The sequence below is a fragment of the Coregonus lavaretus genome (assembly GCF_964263955.1).
Source record: "Coregonus lavaretus genome assembly, chromosome: 9".
Lineage (NCBI taxonomy): Eukaryota > Metazoa > Chordata > Actinopteri > Salmoniformes > Salmonidae > Coregonus > Coregonus lavaretus.
Genome location: NC_139996.1, coordinates 51,165,344 through 51,187,449, shown reverse-complemented (window position 1 = coordinate 51,187,449; position 22,106 = coordinate 51,165,344). Strand labels below are relative to the sequence as shown.

Genomic DNA, 22,106 nt, shown 5'->3' with positions numbered 1-22,106 from the left:
TTTTAGGTATTTTTTGATGTGGACACTTTGTGAACCCGTTTTTGCCATTGGGCCTGGGCATCAGACTCCAGAGGCCTTTATTACATAGTTGTGTCAATGAGGTGGTCGGTTTTCAATTGGCTAACACTTATTACATGGCTTGTGCAGGCTGAGATATGGTGCGTTGGGATGCTATCGGAAACTTTAACATTTTAACAAGCATGATAACAAGCACCACCCCTTCCCCAATTGGAGTAAACTAGTGAACAACAAAGCTTAGGCCTCTACCTCCAGCCCATACATACTATATACATTTCATGGACACAGTCAAATTCTACAAGAATTCTATTTTGTTTGTTTTTACTCCTGAACTTCCTCTGATCATTTTCATGATGTCCATCTGGTTTTGTTTCTATATGCCATATTTTTCTAACTGTGCTCTTTCACAAAAGCTCTCAACCTATAACCTATATACTTATTATGGACACAGTATGCTTTACATTAGTTATCTTGTTGTTATTAGTTGTTGTTATTAGTCCCATCCTTCAGCTCCATTCAACACCTCCCATCTATCTCTTAACACCATCCATATTGGATTTCTATTTGCCATATAGTTTTCAACTGTACTGTGATGTTTTACAAAAGTTCTGAACCTTTCTATTCTCATTGTTTCTACAGATCGTAAATTGAAAATATTTTTTTTTTGCTAAAAGTATTATTATATTATTGATCGATTGACTATGACTTTCAGATCACCCAGTAGTGCAGTTGCATTTATTATAATTGTTTTAAAAAAAAAACCAAAAAATGGATGACCGTTGCTACTGAAAGGCTGTAAGGTTAATCATCCCACTGTTATTTATCTAGATGATTGTTGGGAATATACTAGTAGACAAGGCAGTGGCTGTGGATGGAAAGTTGGAATGCTTGCTGAGGAGAGTGGTTTGAGGGAGTTGGAGGTTGGCCCTTCTGTGGTGATAGGGGATGTTCCTCCATGTTTACTCCCGGATCCTGCTTTTGATCTAACCTTGGTAGAAAAAAAGAAAAGATTGGTCAGAAGTGAGTGACATAGGGGAACTGGTTGACAATTACATTGGTAGAAGCTTTTATCGTTTTTTATCTATTTCTACAGATGGCTCCAAGGACCGAGATAGTGGCCGTACAGGAGCAGGCGTTTACATTCCTGAATTTGACGTGGAGGTATGTCAAAGACTTACAGATGAACTGTCAGTATACTGTTGGCGATAGTAGCTGCTCTCCAGTGGGTGGAGGACGCTCAAACGGTCAAAAATGTAGTATGCTTAGATTCCCTGTCTGATTCAGGTTGCCATTTGACCAATAAAAACATAAAAATTGAATTATTTATCTTTCGTCTCTCTCTGTGTTTTCATAATTTTCCACAACAAATATGTAAAAATGATTTGATAAAATATAGAATTTGGCCTTTACTACTGTAGCCCATAGAAACGCATTGAATAACATAATCAACAAATATTTCCTGAGCTTTCTTATGTCTCCTAGAAATAGCACAGACACTTCAAAACCTTATTCCTTATGATTAATTTTTTGACTGTCTGTTTAGCCATTTATAATTTTTTTGCACATATTTACATTTTACATTTTAGTCATTTAGCAGACGCTCTTATCCAGAGCGACTTACAGTTAGTGAGTGCATACATTTTCATTTAACCCCTTATTTTTGTTGGTACAAAACTACCACCATACTTCCATTCATTTGTATGGGTTAACTTCAGATGAGTCCCGTAGGGCAAACCGTTCGGACGCTACAGATGTTTTTGTGACAAGGTTTTTGTGATGTCTCATGGTCTGACAAACATCACTGTAGCTCGGCCACCTTCCACCGCAGATGCGGAAGGCTGACATAGGCGGATGTGGCGGATTGAGACGCAGCCCATGCAAATACAGATATCTCTAGCTTAAACTGGATTATTTTGATGGGGATTTTATATTTATTATGATACTTAGATTGACGCATGGGTTGCGTCAATAGACTCTTAAGGATTAAAACAGTTACAGAGTTGAATGGCTGTGATAGGAAAAATCAACATTGTAGTTACTCCACAATACTAACCTAAATGACAGAGTGAAAAGAAGGAAGTCTGTACAGAATAAAACTATTCCAAAACATAACAACATAACAAACAAGGAAACGGAATAGAGCAAAGCACAGGCAAAATCCTAGAGGAAAACCTGGTTCAGTCTGCTTCAACAGACTCTGGGAGATAAATTCACCTTTCAGCAGGACAATAACCTAAAACACAAGACGACATTGAATGTTCCTGAGTCGTCTAGTTACAGTTTTGACTTAAACTGGCTTGATAATCTATGGAAAGACTTGAAAATGGCTGTCTAGCGACGATTAACAACCAACTTGACAGAGATTGAAGAGTTTTTTAAAGAATGATGTGCAAATATTGTACAATCCAGGTGTGCAAAGCTCTGAGAGACTTACCCAGAAGGACTCACAGCTGTAATCGCTGCCAAAGGTGATTCTAACATGTATTGACTCAGGGGTGTGAATACCTATGTAAATGAGATATTTCTGTTTTTAATTTTCAATACATTTTCTACATTTCTAAAAACATGTTTTCACTTTGTCATAATGGGGTATTGCATGTAGATGGGTGACAAAATATATATATTTACTCCATTTTGAATTCAGACTGTATAGGAAAAATGCCAAGGGGGGTGAATACTTTCGCAAGCCACTGTAATAAGGGAAAGCATTTATTTCAAGTACAGAGGAACGTCGGGGAGGGGAGGACGGCAGGAAGGGACAGAAGAGAGGAGGCTATTTTTACAAGATTAAGGGTGGGACACAACCAGTGTGATTATTGTCAGGAAACAGAGACCGTGGAGCATGTATTGCTACAGTGTGGGCAGTATCAGAGGGAAAGAGAGAGGATGAGATTTAGTATGAGGGAGAAGGGGATACAGGAAATTAGTTTAAAGAGTATATTGAGTAGAACGTCATTAGATATAGTCTCAAATATTTTGTTATCTTTTTTAAGAGCAACGGGGCTGGCAGGTAGGATTTTGTTTCTCCCTGTCTCTGGCCCACACTCCAGTACAGTAGGTGGCGGTAATGCATCAAAACGTTGGATGCCAACCGCCGATAAACCCCCACTGAAGACGAAGAAGAAGAAGAAGCCGACCATAGAAGGTAACATGGCAGACGACAATCCCGTGGCGGTAAGCCGTTTAATTAGAACATTTTAACAAATTGACATTGTCATTGCACATTTGCATTTAGTTGTGTTTTATGCTGTATCTATTTAGCGAATAGAGCAGTATATCCAGTATTCCAGCATTACCTGTGAGCGAGTTTGACTTGCCTTCCAAGACTCATAAAGGTGCGTGTTTTATCGAGAAGATGCGTCCTACCTCGAGATGCGTCCCCCTGCTCCACATGTAGCCTACAAAAATAATGTTTTTCAGATAAATATTGTAGGCTTAAATAACAAATGGTGTCTTATGTACACTTATGTCATCTCTGTTTGCGCACCTCTTCTTTGTAGACTTAGTTCTCAATCACTTGTCTGGCTAAATAAAGGTTGAATAAATAAAATATGCAATGCACACTGATTTTATTTAATCATCAGTTAGATTTGTTGAGGTTTGTACAGATTACTTGTCATTGATTGCATCTATTATGTCATTGGAGCTCTATTTTGCCTCTGCTGCAACTAAACAGCAACACTGCACGTCAGTCATTTCATTTGTGTCAATATGAATACTACTGTAAATTAACCCATATTGCACTTGTGTCATTCTGAAAGAGGTATAAAGTAGCCTTGCGTCAGGAATGCTGTAGTAACAATCTTGATTTACTCTGAGTCAGACAGTTGGCCTATGACTTTGTTTTAGATGTAATTTTGTTACTTTGACTGAAAGACACAATTCCATTTCCTCCCTCCAGTACTGAGATTAGTTAGAAGTGGCATGGGCCACTAAATACTTAATTATTTTGTATTATCTGCAGGTTAAAGGGATAGTTCACTCAAGCTATATTTTAGTATTTTGTTCATTAGTCCACTGTTCATACAATCCCCCCCAAAATGTGCATTTCAACAGTCCAGTTATGAAGATGGAGAACTTTCAGTATAGAGCAAAAAATGTGATGATGATGCGTTTTGCAATGCATGGTTTGTGCGTGTCTTTCCCAGGATGTTCAACTTCCTCCCACTTCTGAAATCAGGAAGCCTCGTCCTAAAAAAGGTTTGTGGTTCAAACCCATATTGAAGCCTCCTAGATTGACATTACTGACAAATATGCTAACTATTTTACACTGAGAGAAATGTACAACATTGGGCTTGAAAGTTTAAAGAACTATCTTACCAAGCATTCCATTTTCCCGAGACATGTTCTTTGATGTAAACAGTTCTACAGTAGCCATTTTCCATTTATTTTCTGAAATATGTAGGCCTACAGCTATGATTTGAGCTGTAGCTGCCGCTATTCAATTACACAGATTTTATTCAGGCTGTCCAATTTGCATTGCACTGAATACAAACATTACAGGTGACTACTTCGTGTGTATATTTAATCTATACTAAAGGTTTAGTAAAGATATATATTGTTTGCATGCATGAGAAACACGTTTTTGACTAGGTCTCTTTTTGTCCACCGGGTGTCATTATTGAGCAGGTTAATTTCCCTTTGAAGAGGATTAGACCAAAATAGATCAGCTTTAGCTAAACCAGATTTGGTAGCTAAGGCTGTGTTGGTCAATTAACTTTGCTTCCTTAATGCTTTTGGTGTCCCGGAAATAACTTTTTAAACATACATTGTTTTCAAACTGTGGGGTGAAACAACTTTTTATTTAGAGTTATGGTGGCTTAAAGGGCCAATGCAGCTTTTTTATCTCAATATCAAATCATTTCTGGGTAACAATTAAGTACCTTACTGTGATTTTCAATTTAAAATTGTCAAAAATTAACTCAAATAGCTTCTTAGAAAAGAGCAATTTCTCAAGCAAGAATTTTGCTGAATGTTTGGAGTGGTCTGAGTCGGGAGGGGAAAACTAGCTGTTATTGGCAGCTAATTTACCGCCTGGTGATATCACCAGGCAGGCTGAAACTCCATCCCACCAAAACAGGATGACATTTCAGGCAGTCTTTTCAAACAGCTCTTACACTAAAAGGGCATTATCATTTTCACAATTTCAGTTTTATTCCATCTTCATAGTGTGAAAATATACATAAAACACAAGTAAATCATATTTTTGACTGCATGGGGCCATTAAGACAGTTGTTCAAAGCTCCTGAGTTATTTATAAGTTATATTCTTCAAGAATCAATTGGTATATCATTAATTTAAATGAACGGCAGTAACTATTGCAGATTGCACCTCTAAGCTATTTATAAGTAATATTCTTCTTGAGGGCGGCAGGTAGCTTAGTGGGTAAGAGCGTTGTGCCAGTAACCGAAAGGTCGCTGGTTGTAATCCCCGAGCCGACTAGGTGAAAAATCTGTCGATGTGCCCTTAAGCAAGGCACTTAACCCTAATTGCTCATGTAAGTCGCTCTGGATAAGTGCGTCTGCTAAATGACTAAAATGTAAATGTAAAAAATCAAGCAGCATTTTCATTAATTGAAATTACTGGAAATATGACATACTTTAGATAGGTCTTGGTGAGTTTCAATGGTGGAAAAAGTACTTGAGTAAAAGTAAAGATACCTTTAATAGAAAAGGACTCAAGTAAAAGTGAAGGTCACCCAGTAAAATCCTACTTGATTAAAAGTATTTGGTTTTAAATATACTTAAGTATCAAAAGTAAAAGTATAAATCATTTCAAATTCCTTATACTAAGCAAACCAGACGGCACCATTTTCTAGTTTTTTTTATTTACTTACGGATAGCTAGAGGCATGCTCCAACACTCAAACATAATTTACAAACGAAGCATGTGTTTAGTGAGTCTGCCAGATCAGAGGCAGTAGGGATGACCAGGTATGTTATCTTGATAAGTATGTGAATTAGACAATTTTCCTGTCCTGCTAAGCATTCAAAATGTAACGAGTAATTTTGGGTGTCAGGGAAAATGTATGGAGTAAAAAGTACATCATTTTCTTTAGGAATGTAGTAAAGTAAAAGTTGTCAAAAATATAAATAGTAAAGTTAAGTACAGACCCCCAAAAACTACTTAAGTAGTACTTTCAAGTATTTATACTTAAGTAATTTACACCACTGATGAGTTTTATCTGCCTTTTATGTCTATGCAGCTCCTGAGCTCCCTATTCTGGAGAGACGAAACTGGCTCATCCACCTTCACTACATCCGTAAAGACTATGAGACCTGTAAGGTAGGAGGATCTGTTTGTTCGGTCTCTGAGAGAAAAAGTGTCATATAAACGGTGTTGGGGAGTAGGGTACTACATGTACTTAAACTGGCATTGTATTTGGTACAAATCATTCCCTAAATTCTAGACCTCAGCTGAATCTGGTAATGAATGGTGTGGCTGTTGAACAAGTTGAGGAGACTAAATTACTTGGCGTTACCTTAGATTGTAAACTATCATGGTCAAAACATATAGATTTAATGGTTGTAAAGATTGGGAGAGGTCCGTCCGTAATAAAGAGATGTTCTGCTTTTTTGACACCACACTCCAAAAAGCAAGTTCTGCACGCTCTAGTTTTGTCTAATCTTGATTATTGTCCAGTCGTGTGGTGTAGTGCTACAAGAAAATACCTAGTTAAGCTGCAGCTGGCCCAGAACAGAGCGGCACGTCTTGCTCTTCATTGTAATCAGAGGGCTGATATAAATACTATGCATGCCAGTCACTCTTGGCTAAGAGTTGAGGAGAGACTGACTGCATCACTTATTATTTTTATAAGAAACATTAATGTGTTGAAAATCCCAAATTGTTTGCATAGTCAACTTACACACAGCTCTGACACACACTTACCCCACCAGACATGCCACCAGGGGTCTTTTCACAGTCCCCAAATCCAGAACAAATTCAAGAAAGCGTACAGTATTATATAGAGCCAATATTTCTTGGGACTCCGTTCCATCTCATATTTCTCAAATAAACAGCAAACCTAGTTTCAAAAAAACAGATAAAGCAACACCTCACGGCACAACGCCTCTCCCCTATTTGACGTAGATAGTTTGTGTGTATGTATTGATATGTAGGCTACGTGTGCCTTTAAAAAATGTTTTATGTAGTTCTGTCCTTGAGCTGTTCTTGTCTATTCATGTTCTGTATAATGTCATGTTTTGTGTGGACCCCAGGAAGAGTAGCTGCTGCTTTTGCAACAGCTAATGGGGATCCTAATAAAATACCAAATACCAAACTAGTAATTTAACTACATTTTGCAGTAGCTTGGTGGTAGTTGAACTAAATTCAGATATGGGTAGTGTTTTTAGTAGTTCATTAATTTTTTGCCATGTAGCAGTGTAGCTAACTACTGGAACTACTCACTAGTTTTTTTGCAAAAATTAAATATGGATGAAGTAGGTAAGAATTTCCTTTAGTTTTTGACATCGGACTTTCCTAATTCTCACTTGAAACATAGTTTTTGTGTTTTAATAGGCTAAATTAAACATTCTGTTAACATCTGACTCCAGAGTGATCTGTTCTTGCAATTTGTATTCTATGACATTCAGATGTAGATATAATTTACCACAAAGTAGTTTTTCAAAGTGTCTTTCAAAGTGTCTTTAGTTAAGTAAACTGTATTTTTCTTAAAGGCCCAGTGCAGTCAAAAACGTGATTTTCCTGTTTTCCCACACTATGAGGTTAGAATAATACTGTGAAATTGTGAAAATTATGATAATGCCATTTTAGTGTAAGAGCTGTTTGAAAAGACCAAGTTTTGGCCTGCCTGGTGACTACACCAGGTGGTAAATGAGTTAATAGACCAGTAAGAAAGAGTTCCAAACTCTCTGCCATTAACAGCTAGTTATTGTATAATTTCCCCCACCCCATAGAATTAGGAATTCAAATACTTAATTCAGTAATACTTGAATTATGTAATTTAATAGGATCTCTATGCTCAGACCACTCCCAGACAGTCCTAAGCAAAAATTCTTGCTTGAGAAAATGCTCTTTGCTAAGAAGCTATTTTTGTTTATTTTTGACCATTTTAATTGAAAACAATCACAAGGTACATCATTGCTACATAGAAATGATTTGATATTGAGAAACAAATGGCTGCATTGGACCTTTAAGGGTAGCTTTAGTGTAGCTTAACATCTTCCAGTGTGAAGTAATTGGTAGCTTGGTAAACTATATTTTCACAGTAGCTTCCCGAACACTGCATATAAAGTGTCATGGTAAAACAATGGACAGGTACAGTGAGGGGGAAAAAGTATTTGATCCCCTGCTGATTTTGTACGTTTGCCCACTAACAAAGACATGATCAGTCTATAATTTTAATGGTAGGTTTATTTGAACAGTGAGAGACAGAATAACAACAACAAAATCCAGAAAAACACATGTCAAAAATGTTATAAATTGATTTGCATTTCAATGAGGGAAATAAGTATTTGACCACACTGCAAAACATTACTTAGTACTTGGTGGCAAAACCCTTGTTGGCAATCACAGAGGTCAGACGTTTCTTGTAGTTGGCCACCAGGTTTGCACACATCTCAGGAGGGATTTTGTTCCACTCCTCTTTGTAGATCTTCTCCAAGTCATTAAGGTTTCGAGCCTGACGTTTGGCAACTCAAACCTTCAGCTCCCTCCACAGATTTTCTATGGGATTAAGGTCTGGAGACTGGCTAGGCCACTCCAGGACCTTAATGTGCTTCTTCTTGAGCCACTCCTTTGTTGCCTTGGCCGTGTGTTTTGGGTCATTGTCATGCTGAAATACCCATCCACGACCCATTTTCAATGCCCCGGCTGAGGGAAGGAGGTTCTCACCCAAGATTTGACGGTCCATCGTCCCTTTGATGCAGTGAAGTTGTCCTGTCCCACACCCCCAAAGCATAATGTTTCCACCTCCATGTTTGACGGTGGAGATGGTGTTCTTGGGGTCATAGGCAGCATTCCTCCTCCTCCAAACACGGCGAGTTGAGTTGATGCCAAAGAGCTCGATTTTGGTCTCATCTGACCACAACACTTTCACCCAGTTCTCCTCTGAATCATTCAGATGTTCATTGGCAATGTTCAGACGGGCCTGTATATGTGCTTTCTTGAGCAGGGGGACCTTGAGGGCGCTGCAGGATTTCAGTCCTTCACGGCGTAGTGTGTTACCAATTGTTTTCTTGGTGACTATGGTCTCCACGAGGTGAGATCTTGCATGGAGCCCCAGGCTGAGGGAGATTGACAGTTATTTTGTGTTTCTTCCATTTGCGAATAATCGCACCAACTGTTGTCACCTTCTCACCAAGCTGCTTGGCGATGGTCTTGTAGCCCATTCCAGCCTTGTGTAGGTCTACAATCTTGTCCCTGACATCCTTGGAGAGCTCTTTGGTCTTGGCCATGGTGGAGAGTTTGGAATCTGATTGATTGATTGCTTCTGTGGACAGGTGTCTTTTATACAGGTAACAAACTGAGAATATGAGCACTCCCTTTAAGAGTGTGCTCCTAATCTCAGCTCGTTACCTGTATAAAAGACACCTGGGAGCCAGAAATCTTTCTGATTGAGAGGGGGTCAAATACTTATTTCCCTCATTAAAATGCAAATCAATTTATAACATTTTTGACATGCGTTTTTCTGGATTTCGTTGTTGTTATTCTGTCTCTCACTGTTCAAATAAACCTACCGTTAAAATGATAGACTGATAATTTCTTTGTCAGTGGGCAAACGTACAAAATCAGCAGGGGATCAAATACTTTTTTCCCTCACTGTACATGCATTCGTTAAAAGTGTATAATTTCATTCTGTCCTCTTTTTCATTCAGGCAATCATCAAAGAGCAGCTACAAGAGACCAGGGGGATGTGTGAATATGCCGTCTATGTACAAGGTATGGCGATTGTCCAGTAGAACAGAACCAGTTCAATCGTTACAAGTATATTACAATAGGTCAGGTGTAACTATGACCAAATGTTAGATTCTCACAGCATGATGGGATGCCTGTCTGTCTGTTTCTCTCTGTTCAGCTTTAATCCTTCGCCTGGAAGGGAAAATCCAGCAGTCACTGGACCTGTTCCAGAGCTGTGCAATACTCAACCCTGGCAGCTCGGATAACCTCAAACAAGTGGCCAGATCCCTGTGAGTAGCACACTTTTAGAAAAATGGGGGCCTTTTATCATTCAAGCTCCAAGCTTCAGTAGGCTGTTTGCTAAGATATTTGCTGCCTTTGCGTGTGTTGTGCCACGCAAGTTATTTCTGAATAAAAAAAATGTTTTAAACGCTTATTGATCCATGGAAAATTGCTTGTTTTCCTAAGTCTGAATCTTAAGTATGTACATATGATTTTGCAATTTAGACATTTTGTTCATTTTTGCTTTTCTAGATTTCTCCTGGGTAAGCATAAGGCTGCCATAGAGGTTTACAATGAGGCTTCACAACTCAATGAGACAGACTGGGTAAGTAACTTTGGTTTATAAATATACTACTTTGTGAAGATTAGTTGTTTTTTTTCAAGTTGTGAAAAGTTTTATTCCACATTTTACGTATTTATGATCCCCAGATAAGAAATATAGTTTACTGACTATCACATTTTCAATGCCCCTTTTTCAACCCCTCTACTTGAAGGAGATCAGCCATAACTTAGGTGTGTGCTACATCTATACCAAAGACTTCAACCGTGTAAGTTACATCTTTTAGTCCCTCTTGAACATACACTGAACAAAAATATAAATGCAACATGTAAAGTGTTGGTCCCATGTTTCATGAGCTGAAATGAAAGATCCCAGAAATGTTCCATACGCACAAAAAGCTTATTTCTCTCAAATGTTTTGCACAAATTTGTTTACAACCCTGTTAGTGAGCATTTCTCCTTTGCCAAGATAATCTATCCACCTGACAGGTGTGGCATATCAAGAAGCTGATTAAACAGCATAATCATTACACAGGTGCACCTTGTGCTGGGGACAATAAAAGGCCACTCTAAAATGTGCAGTTTTGTCATGCAACACAATGCCACAGATGTCTCAAGTTTTGAGGGAGCGAGCAATTGGCATGCTGACTGCAGGAATGTCCACCAGAGCTGTTACCAGATAATTTTATGTTAATTTCTCTACCATAAGCCACCTCCAACGTCGTTTTAAAGAATTTGGCAGTACGTCCAAACGGCTTCACAACCGCAGACCACGTGTATGGTGTTGTGTGGGTGAGCGGTTTACTGATGTCAACATTGTGAACAGAGTGCCCCATGGTGGCGGTGGGATTATGGTATGAGCAGGCATAAGCTACGGACAATGAACGCAAATGCATTTTATCGATGGAAATTTGAATGCACAGAGATAGTGTGACGAGATCCTGAGGCGCATTATCGTGCCATTCATCCGCCGCCATCAACTCATGTTTAGGGCCTAATTTAGGGCCTAATTAATTTATTTCAATGGATTGATTTCCTTATTTGAACTGTAACTCAGTAAAATCTTTGAAATTGATGTATGTTGTGTTTATATTTTTGTTTAGTATAGTATTGTTAAAATGTTTCAAACACCAACATTGTACATGAATGAAAGTAAAAGCTGTGCGCTTGTGTGTACTGCCAGGCAGAAGAACAGTTGAACATCGCCCTGGAGTTAAGCAAGCATGACCTGACCTACATGATGCTGGGAAAGATTCACCTGCTGGAAGGGGACACTGACAAAGCCATCGACGTGTACAGGAGCGCCGTTGAGTGAGTAATATATAGCACTTGGCAGATGCAAAGCGACTTGTGTGTACATTTTCCTATGGGTGGTGGCCCCAGCGGGATTTGAACCCACAGCGCATTGTGCTTTCAACGCAATGATTATCAACTGAGCCACACAGGACCACTGAAGTGTGTGAGAGTGAGTGTGTTGGCATTTCCATGACTGTGATTAAGTAAAACATCAATTAAACGCAGTTTCAAATAGATGCCTGTCCCTTTTAATAGCTGGGCACGGCACACATCTCAGCAAGTACATGCCTGTATCAAATAAATACCGGGTCTAAATGAATTGTGTACAACATTACCATAAATTGTTTACAAGGTTTAACGTTTGATTTGTTACATGAAATAATTCCGTAATGACTCTAAAAAAGTATGGCAATCATCTGTTTTTATCACCAGTAAGAAACGGCTAGCCATTGACTGCTAACAACTGAGAACTGCTAGCTAACTGGCAAGCACAAAAACAGTCAACAACAGTGGTGAAAAAAGTACCCAATTGTCATACTTGAGGGAAAGTAAAGATAGAAAATGACTCAAGTGAAAGTCACCCAGTAAAATACTACTTGAGTAAAAGTCTAAAAGTATTTGGTTTGAAATATACTTAAGTATCAAAAGTAGAAGTATAAATCACTTCAAATTCCTTATATTAATCAAACCAGATGGCATCATTTTCTTGTTTCTTTTACTTTACGGATAGCCAGGGGCATGCTCCAACACTCAGACAGTATTTACAAACAAAGCATGTGTTTAGTGAGTCTGTCAGATCAGAGGCAGTAGGGATGACCGGGGACGTTTTCTTGATAAGTGTGTGAATTTGACAAATTTCCTGTCCTGCTAAGCATTCAAAATGTAACGAGTACTTTTGGGTGTCAGGGAAATGTATGGATTAAAAAGTATATAATTTTCTTTAGGAATGTAGCGAAATAAAAGTTGTCAAAAATATAAATAGTAAAGTAAAGTACAGATACCCCCCAAAACTACTTAAGTAGTACTTTCAAGTATTTTTATTTAAGTACTTTACACCACTGGTCAACAACTTCGGGAGTACTTAAGAGGCATACTTAGACAAAATAAACTTAACACTAACCAGATTTCCATCCACAATTTTTATGCAAGTAAAGTCATACCACAGTTTAAAAAATTAACGACAGCTGTACAATTTTATAAATGCCGATAATTTGTTTGTTCGACATGGTAGGATCTTTTTGTGTCAGTAAAATTAATTATGCGAGAAATAGTGGTGGAAATGCCTTTATACGCAAATATTGATACAGTAACATCATATCGAAGTAAACTTGGAGTCACGCGATGATATGGTGTGTGGTCCTCCCACTATGACTCGGGAAAGCACCCAGCGTCTGGCCTTTATGGTAGAGTGGCTAGATGGAAGCCACTCCTCAGTAAAAGGCACATGACAGCCCGCTTGGAGTTTGCCAAAAGGCACCTAAAGGACTCTCAGACCATGAGAAATAAGATTCTCTGGTCTGATGAAACCAAGATTGAACTCTTTGGCCTGAATGCCAAGTGTCACGTCTGGAGGAAACCTGAAGCATGGTGGTGGCAGCATCATGCTGTGGGGATGTTTTTCAGTGGCAGGGACTGGGAGACCAGTCAGGATCAAGGAAAATATGAACGGAGCAAAGTACAGAGAGAACCTTGATGAAAACCTGCTCCAGAGCGCTCAGGACCTCAGACTGGGGCGAAAGTTCACCTTCAAACAGGACAACGACCCTAAGCACACAGGCAAGACAACGCAGCAGTGGCTTTGGGACAAGTCTCTGAATGTCCTTGAGTGGCCCAGCCAGAGCCTGGACTTGAACCCCAAATACAGGTGTGCCAAGCTTGTAGCGTCATACCCAAGAAGACTCAAGGCTGTAATCGCTGCTAAAGGTGCTTCAACAAAGTACTGAGTAAAGGGTCTGAATACTTATGTAAATGTGATATTTCTGTTTTTAATCTTTTATACATTTGCAACAAAATTCTACAAACCTGTTTTTGCTTTGTCATTATGGGGTATTGTGTGTAGATTCATGAGGGGTAAAAAACTATTTCATCAATTTTAGAATAAGGCTGTAACGTAACAAAGTGGAAAAAATAAAGGGGTCTGAATACTTTCCGAATGCACTGTATATGGCACAGCGGTCAATTTCTTTGGTCCTTAAATGAAACTGGTATACTTTTTAATTTATCACAATTTTCTTTAACCAATTTTGGTCTTAAATGCAGGGTCGACAGACAAGTTCCTTACTTTCTCCCCCTTCCACTTGCCTCTTCCATTTTTGCAGTAATGCTGCAATTCGTTGGTTGTAATTTTGGGTAGAGCAGACATTTCCATATATTTTTGTTAGCTGCACGTGTGACATAATGCCACCAGTCCTATTTATTATATAATTTACAAAACTTATACCGTACCGTTTATCAATTAGTATATTTGAGTTTAACCATAATATTTGTTGTATTATTTGTTCTGTCTTTTCTGGTGGATTAAACTGAAATTGCAACCAACTTTCTATGGCTTGTTTTAAAAATAGCAATATTTTGGAAATTATTTCATTTTCAAATAAGTGAGAGGTTGTAATCTAAATAAAGGGAAAAATGCCATTCTTGAACATAGGGTGAGACATTCTTACTAATCTGCTAGAGAAGCAGTTCGGATTTAAGTATAACTTTTGTATGATTGAAGCCTTTAGTGAGAGGTCTAATGCTTTAATATTTAATAATTCATATTCATTACATAAATAGGCCGTTTAATTTTGTCTGGCTTGTCGTTCCAAATAAAATTGAAAATTTTTTTTGCTCATATAATTTAAAAAACAAGTCACTAGGTGTAGGCAGGGCCATAAGCAATAGGTAAACTGGGATATGACTAAAGAGTTAATCAGGGTGATTTTTCCACAAATAGACAGGTATTTCCCTTTCCATGGTAGCAAGATCTTATCTATTTTTGCTAACTTTCTATTAAAATGTATTGTAGTGAGATCATTTCTTTATTTCGGGATATGAATTCAGAGTATGTCCCCAGTTTATTAGGCCACAGATGAAATAAGTTATGATGAACTTCACAGGGTGGTGAAAGTGACGGTGATCTTGATGCTCCTTTCCAATAAATATCGAGGGTCTTATTCTGGTGACATGATGATCGATGCTTGGCTGCAGTTTGACAAAGAAAAATATTCTCGCTCATATCCATAATAATCTCACAGCCTACCCGCACTGTATCTGCGAGCTGTTGGCTAGAACGCACATGCCAAGACCAGAGTAGGCTCATTTACTATTTAACACAACGTTTTTTGTGTCAAAACTATCGGTAGATTTGAACATGCGATTGGAAACACATTGAACTTTAGATGTTTATTTTTAAGCGAAAAACTACATTTTGTGTGCACTACGTCATCACACACTCTTTCATCCGCAGCAAGTCCGTTTGGTGGAAACACACCACTGGTGGGAAAATGCGCATATTTTCTTTAAATGGATTTTAGGAATATCGCATGAAAATCTGTCGCTGATTGGATGGAAACCTTGCTACTATGTGGAAATGATAACACATTAGTGCAGGAAATGAAGAAATGTGTTTAAATGCTGAAAGTGAATGCTGGAATTAAATAATTAACTATGCAAATGAGCAAATATAAACGCAACATGTAAAGTGTTGGTCCCATGTTTCATCAGCTGAAATAAAAAGTCCCAGAAATGTTCCATGCGCACAAAAAAACGTATTTCTCTCAAATGTTGTGCAGGAATTTGTTTACCTCACTGTTCGTGAGCATTTCTCCTTTGCCAAGATAATCCATCCACCTGACAGGTATGGCATATCAAGAAGCTGATTAAATAGCATGATCATTACACAGGTGCACCTTGTGCTGGGGACAATAAAAGGCCACTCTAAAATGTGCAGTTTTGTCACACAACACAATGCCACAGATGTCTCAAGTTTGTGCAATTGGCATGCTGACTGCAGGAATGTCCACCAGAGCTGTTGCCAAATAATTGAATGTTCATTTCTCTACCATAAGCCGCCTCTAACATTGTTTTAGAGAATTTGGCAGTATGTCCAACCGTCCTCACAACTACAGACCACAGCCCAGGACCTCCGCATCCGGCTTCTTCACCTGCGGGATCGTGTGAGGAGGGGGGTGCTGCTGAGGAGTATTTCTGTCTGTAATAAAGCCCTTTTGTGGGTGGGCCTATGCCCTCCCAGGCTCACCCATGGCTGCACCCCTGCCTAGTCAAATGAAATCCATAGATTAGGGCCTAATGAATTTATTTCAATTGACTGATTTCCTTTTATGAACTGTAACTCAGTAAAATCTTTGAAATTGTTGCATGTTGCGTTTATATTTGTGTTCAGTATAGAAGCCTGTCTCTAATAAGCACCTGTTGTGTTCAGTGATTTAAGCAAATAAATGCCCGGGCTATTAATTGAAGTTTTACGGTATATGTTTTTCTGTGTGTTGTTTTAATGTTACTTATAGATAAACAAGGAAATGTTTGTTAGAGTTGATATTTCCATGAGCTTGCTTAGTTCACGTAGCTAGTATATTAGGCCATGTACGTACATACAGTATGTCATTGGGAAAGAGGTCTTCTGACCTGGTTAAATGGGACTTCCTGGTTAAATAAAGGTTGAATAAATAAAAAATCCTCTTATTTCAGGTTTTCTCCTGAAAACACGGATCTTCTCACCACTCTTGGCCTGCTATACATGCAGGTAAGTCGAGGCCTTTCATTCCCTCCTCAGATCACGCTCCAACCATGATGGGACAAGTCATGTTTAAGTGAGTTTGAAACTAAATCAGTCTATTTCCTCTCCAGCAAGGCAAATATCAGAAAGCCTTTGAGCACCTTGGGAATGCCCTGACGTATGACCCCAACAACTTTAAGGTAGGGGACGCCCTCCCTACTACTCCCTATCCTATTGGATGCTGTATTTGCAACTGACTTAAATATCACTGCAGCAGTGGGTCTGTGTGTGTGTGTGTATTTTACCCTCTTCAGGCCATCCTGGCAGCTGGCAGCATGATGCAGACGCATGGGGACTATGATGTTGCCATGAATAAGTACCGCGTGGCAGCTTATGCTGTACCTGAGAGCTCGCCCCTCTGGAATAACATTGGCATGTGCTTCTTCGGAAACAAGAAATATGTGGCGGTAGGGAAATTCTATGGGTGACAACCTCCAATTTGCCTGTTTCACGCCATCTCTCCAACTCATTTCGAACTAGAGACTTCCCTCAGATCAATTGGCCAACTGAATTTGACCCAGAGGTGTGTGTGTTTGTGTTTTCAGGTACCATTACTCATAACCAATATTTGTCTCTGTCAGTCCCATAATTATTTTCAAAAATAATGCACAAATACTTTTACATCTACGAATACGTACCACATAGAAATGCATTTGTGAAACTACGATCACAACAAATCTAAACCACAAATCTAAACCATTCACTTTGTGTTATTGACATAACCAGCTACTGGGTATGCAGGCTTTCTCTAGCCTTTTTATCTTCTATTCCTCCACATCCTCAGGCCATCAGCTGTCTAAAGAGGGCCAACTACCTGTCTCCGTTTGACTGGAAAATCCTGTACAACCTGGGCCTGGTGCACCTCACCATGCAGCAGTACGCCTCAGCCTTCCACTTCCTCAGTGCTGCCGTCAACCTGCAGCCAAAGATGGCCGAGCTCTACATGCTGCTGGCAGGTACAGGAGAACTAATTGCAGAGGTACCGTGGCACCAAGGGGCAAAGTAACTTATAAAATGTAGTAAGCTACTTTGCCCCTTAGTGCCACCACACAGGGATGATTTTGAATGCTCCCGTGGGCATTGTCAGTCATACTATAGTTTCACAAATGTACCTCGTGTTTTTCCTTATGCCTGCTATCTCCACTTCAGTGTCTTTCAACACATTATTTATTTGCCCTGTTTAGCTCGTTTCTTGGCTTCTATACATTTTTAAAATCTCGCCTGTTAAATCCCAGATTGTAGTTTTAACTTTGTGGACTTGGCATCAAGCAGGCACTGCATGATGTGTTTCCCTTCTTCTATTTTCCCCCAGGTGCATTGGAATGTCCATTCCAACTTACTGAATGTCTTGTGGACATGTACTTTCTTGTGGTTTAAAGCAATGTCTACATTATAATGTTGTGTCATCATCAAAATGTTTTCCTATTGGTCATGACTGATTGACAATCAGATTATTTAAATTTTCTTTCAGTTGCTCTTACTAATATGGATGACGGGGAGAATGCCAAGCGATCATATGAGCAAGCAGTGTCGTTGGATGAGTAAGTATTTTACTTGAACTCATTTTTTTGTTTCGTTAGATGAATGTGGGGGTTGGGTACGTTAAATTACTGTTTTGCATTTGTATGGTCTATCATCCTCAATCCTACATTTCAGGCCTTTTAATATTACAAAATCTTTTATCTCATATTTCTTCAACTCAAATGTATACTGTTCTGCGCCCATCTTTCACAGGTGTAACCCCTTGATCAATCTGAATTTCGCAGTCCTGTTGTACAATCAAGGAGACAAAAAAGGAGCAACAGATCAGTACCTGGAGATGGAGAGGAAAGTGATGGAAAGCAGCCATAATGCAGAATTTGACCCAGAGGTGTGTGTGTGTGTGTGTGTGAACCTGCATGCGTACGTGTCTGTGTTTTGAGGTACCATTACTCATAGACTCTTTAAAAGGGGCAATCCGCAGTTGCTAAATCAATTTTTTGATTTCTAAATTAATCGTAGACTGTATACTCATTGGAAAGTATGCACATAAATATGACCCAACCATGTAGAAAATGGCGCAACATTTCTTGAAATCAATGGCGGCTATTATTTTAGCTGAAGCGAGAGAAAATAAACTCAGACTTCGGAATAAAATTATGCCCATTCACATCTCATATGTTGCCTGGCTACAATATTTTATCTTGATACGTTAATAAATACATACTGGGTTAATTTTGGCATGTTTACCTGCCTACAATACCCACTGTAGTGAAGATTGCAAGCCAATAGTAAGTCAATAGGGCTATCTGGCTAGCTACTACTGTTAGCTATCTAGATACACACAAATACTTGGCAGCTAGCTACCCACAAATAATTGAAATCTACCTTGCATAACATTAGTTTTAGGTAACTTTTGCCTGTTAAACTATCTGTTTAGCTAGATTATTATGATTCAGATATAGATAGCTGATAGTTTTGAAGTAAAATGTTTTCTTTGTGTATATCTTGTTTCGTCTATTGCCCTTGTCCTGGCTGGAAGAAGGTTCAGTGAATGGGTATGCCCATAGTAAGTCAATAGGCATAACTGGTTAGCCACTACTGTTAGCTAGCTAGATAGCCACAAAGAATTGGCAGCCAACTAGTAGCTACCCACAAAGAATTGACATCTACCTTGCATAACATTCGTTTTAGGTCATTTATGCCTGTTTAACTAGCTGACTAGCTAGATTATTATGATTCGCATATAGCTAGCTGATAATTATGAAGTAAAACGTTTGCTTTGTGTATATCTTGTTTCATCTCTATTGTTACCATTGTCCTGGCTGGATGAAGGTTCAGTTAATGGGGAGGTGAAGCGTGAGGTAATACAGTAGGGGGAGTGCGAGTGCTTCTCAAATGTAATGTTTTATGTGTTCTCTACACTTTCTTCCTCACAAGAACGTATTCAAGAGAACGTCCTCTGAGAATGCACTCGGAGCATGAGAGTGTGGAGCACGGTAGTATGCTTATTGAGAAAGACCCATTGTTTCTTCCCGGTACACCTAAGAGTAAAGACATGTCATTTAACTGTAAAAATGTTTGACCTTTTAATGTGGAATGATGTTTTCATCTGATTGTCAAACAAATCACTTCATAAAGTAGGCTACCTGCTCATGTTCGTCCACTGTAAAAGAATTCCAGCATCTACAACAGTGCACTGTGCACACGCCATTTGATTAATGGAAAGAGACGTCTATTAAAACACCAAAAAGTGTAATGACATTCGGCGATTGATTGATGCGTCCACTGTTGTCCGTGTGCATCTCGGTCCCGACCAGTTATCTCTGCTTTGGCAAATGTTTGTGTTCACGTCGAACCACACCGCATTTTGGAGTGTATAGGCCTACCATATTGTTTATGCTTCTGACAGGCAGTCATAATAAATGAGGGTGTAATAGCATAGTTTTCTTGCCATCTTTTTAAAAAAATATTATGATAGGCTCATGTTTTACCGGTACGGCGTACCCCCACCATTTATTTAGCCGGTACTCCGTACCGGACCTTCCAGTCTTACTTTCACCCCTGCTCATGAGCTTAGTTCAACTGTCGTATCTCATTAAAACCCAGAATATAAGCTTGTTTTCCCCCTAAACATTGTAAATGTAAACAAACACTGTATAGCCTTAAAAATATGATAATTTTTATATATTGGAATGTCACTCCTTGCATCAATAGCTCTATGAATTTACCAAAACCGAGGCGGGGTAACCATTTTGTTATTGTTTCAACTGCGGATTGCCCCTTTAAGAGTTAACTATGCTAATACATCATATACCTACTCTTCTCGAGTCTAAGCCTCAAGTATAAACTGTAACCAGTGCAATCTGCACTGCAGTAATTATGTTATGTAACATGTTGCCCACAATGCAAAATTGGTACTCAAAAAGCTGGAAAAAAACATATCAGTGCAGTTGACTCCTGATGAATGTGTGTTGACCGTCTTCTCCATGTTCTGATACTGAAGCAGGGCTCCTTTCTTGAACACTTCAAGCTGGCTCCCAGTCTAGCACATATCCCTAATGTTGAGCGGTCTGTACCCTTTTTGTCTCAGCTCATTGAGATGGCACAGAAGTTGGCATCTGCTCTCCAGGTGGGAGAGACCTCGGTGTGGACCAAGCCAGGTAAGGACTCCAAAGTCGGTCAGCGCTCCAAGACCACGTCCCTGCAGCCCCTGGGCAGCAACCAGGCCCTTGGGCAGGCCATGTCTTCAGCTGCCAGCAAAAGCATCCAGCTAGCTGCAGGTGTGTGTGTGTGTGTGGCAGTGAAAGCGGAGGGCAAATTTAGAGATGGACGCCATGTTGCTGCCTCTGAGTGTTTTCGTTCACCCATTCATTTATAATGAGTCTTTGGATTCTAGTTGTAATTCCAAATCATATTTTTCTAAATAGAGGGTTCTGCAGTAGGCTGGTCTGGATCAACCATATCCAGACACCAAACCTTACTTGATTTTTTTGCACCTTTGATAATAATAATAATAATATGCCATTTAGCAGACGCTTTTATCCAAAGCGACTTACAGTCATGCGTGCATACATTTTTTGTGTATGGGTGGTCCCGGGTTTGAACCCACTACCTTGGCGTTACAAGCGCCGTCAAATACAGATTGCATATGATCCTACCTTTTTATAACAGTTGTCTACCACTGCACGAAGTGACATGAAGTAGTAAGTCTTTAGTTTCCATGTGATAGGATTCCACGGGAATGCGTGTCAGATGTTGTAAGAGTAAAATACCTCTATCTCATCCCTAAGGCTCTAAGGCTCCACCCAAGTCCACCTCCACCTCCTTACCCCCAGATGAAGAGCATGATGTGGAGAATGCCCCTTCCCCTCCCCTAGGGGACCCGGAGTCAGAGGAGCCCAAAGCCAAAGAAAAGAAGAAGAGCAAGTCTAAACCTGTGGCTGAGTAGGGTCCACGAACCACTGCTATGTGAAGCGAAGCAGTTTATGGTTACAGTTGAATAGTATGTACTGTATTGGGGTTGGATTGTTGATTGCAGGTTTAGGCTGTTTTGAATAAAAGGAAGGGGAGAGCTTACAGTGCATTCAGAAAGTATTCAGACCCCTTGACTTTTTCCACATTTTGTTATGTTACAACCTTATCAATTTTAGAATTAAATTGTTTTTTTCCCTCATCAATCTACACACAATACCCCATGATGACAAACCGAAAACACGTTTTTAGAAATCTTTGCAAATGTATTACAAATAAAAACGGAAATATCACATTTACCCATAATAACAAAGGGGAAAAAAAATGTTTGTGCTAATTTATACAGTACCAGTCAAAAGTTTGGACACACCTACTCATTCCAGGGTTTTCCTTTATTTTTTAAACTATTTTCTACATTGTAGAATAATAGTGAAGACATCAAAACTATGAAATAACACATATGGAATAAAGTAGTAACCAAAAACGTGTTTAACAAATCAAAATATATTTCATATTTGAGATTCTTTAAATAGCCACCCTTTGCCTTGATGACAGCTTTGCACACTTTTGGCATTTTCTCAACCAGCATCATGAGGTATTCACCTGGAATGCATTTCAATTAACAGGTGTGCCTTCTTAGAAGT

The 22,106-nt window shown here is 39.1% G+C and overlaps 1 protein-coding gene across 1 annotated transcript; it reads left to right on the top strand.

Moving 5' to 3' along the window:
• Positions 1–3,168: 3,168 nt before the first annotated feature.
• On the top strand, positions 3,169–21,779 carry bbs4 (Bardet-Biedl syndrome 4; the record flags this gene model as incomplete). Its single annotated transcript, XM_084169213.1, has 16 exons — positions 3,169–3,192; positions 4,167–4,218; positions 6,223–6,302; positions 9,854–9,917; positions 10,054–10,165; positions 10,410–10,482; positions 10,652–10,705; positions 11,620–11,747; positions 16,422–16,476; positions 16,581–16,649; positions 16,764–16,916; positions 17,294–17,465; positions 17,981–18,050; positions 18,244–18,379; positions 20,582–20,771; positions 21,282–21,779. The coding sequence occupies 16 exons, from the start codon at positions 3,169–3,171 to the stop codon at positions 21,437–21,439; spliced, it is 1,590 nt and encodes a 529-aa protein (XP_084025339.1). The 3' UTR covers positions 21,440–21,779.
• Positions 21,780–22,106: the final 327 nt, after the last annotated feature.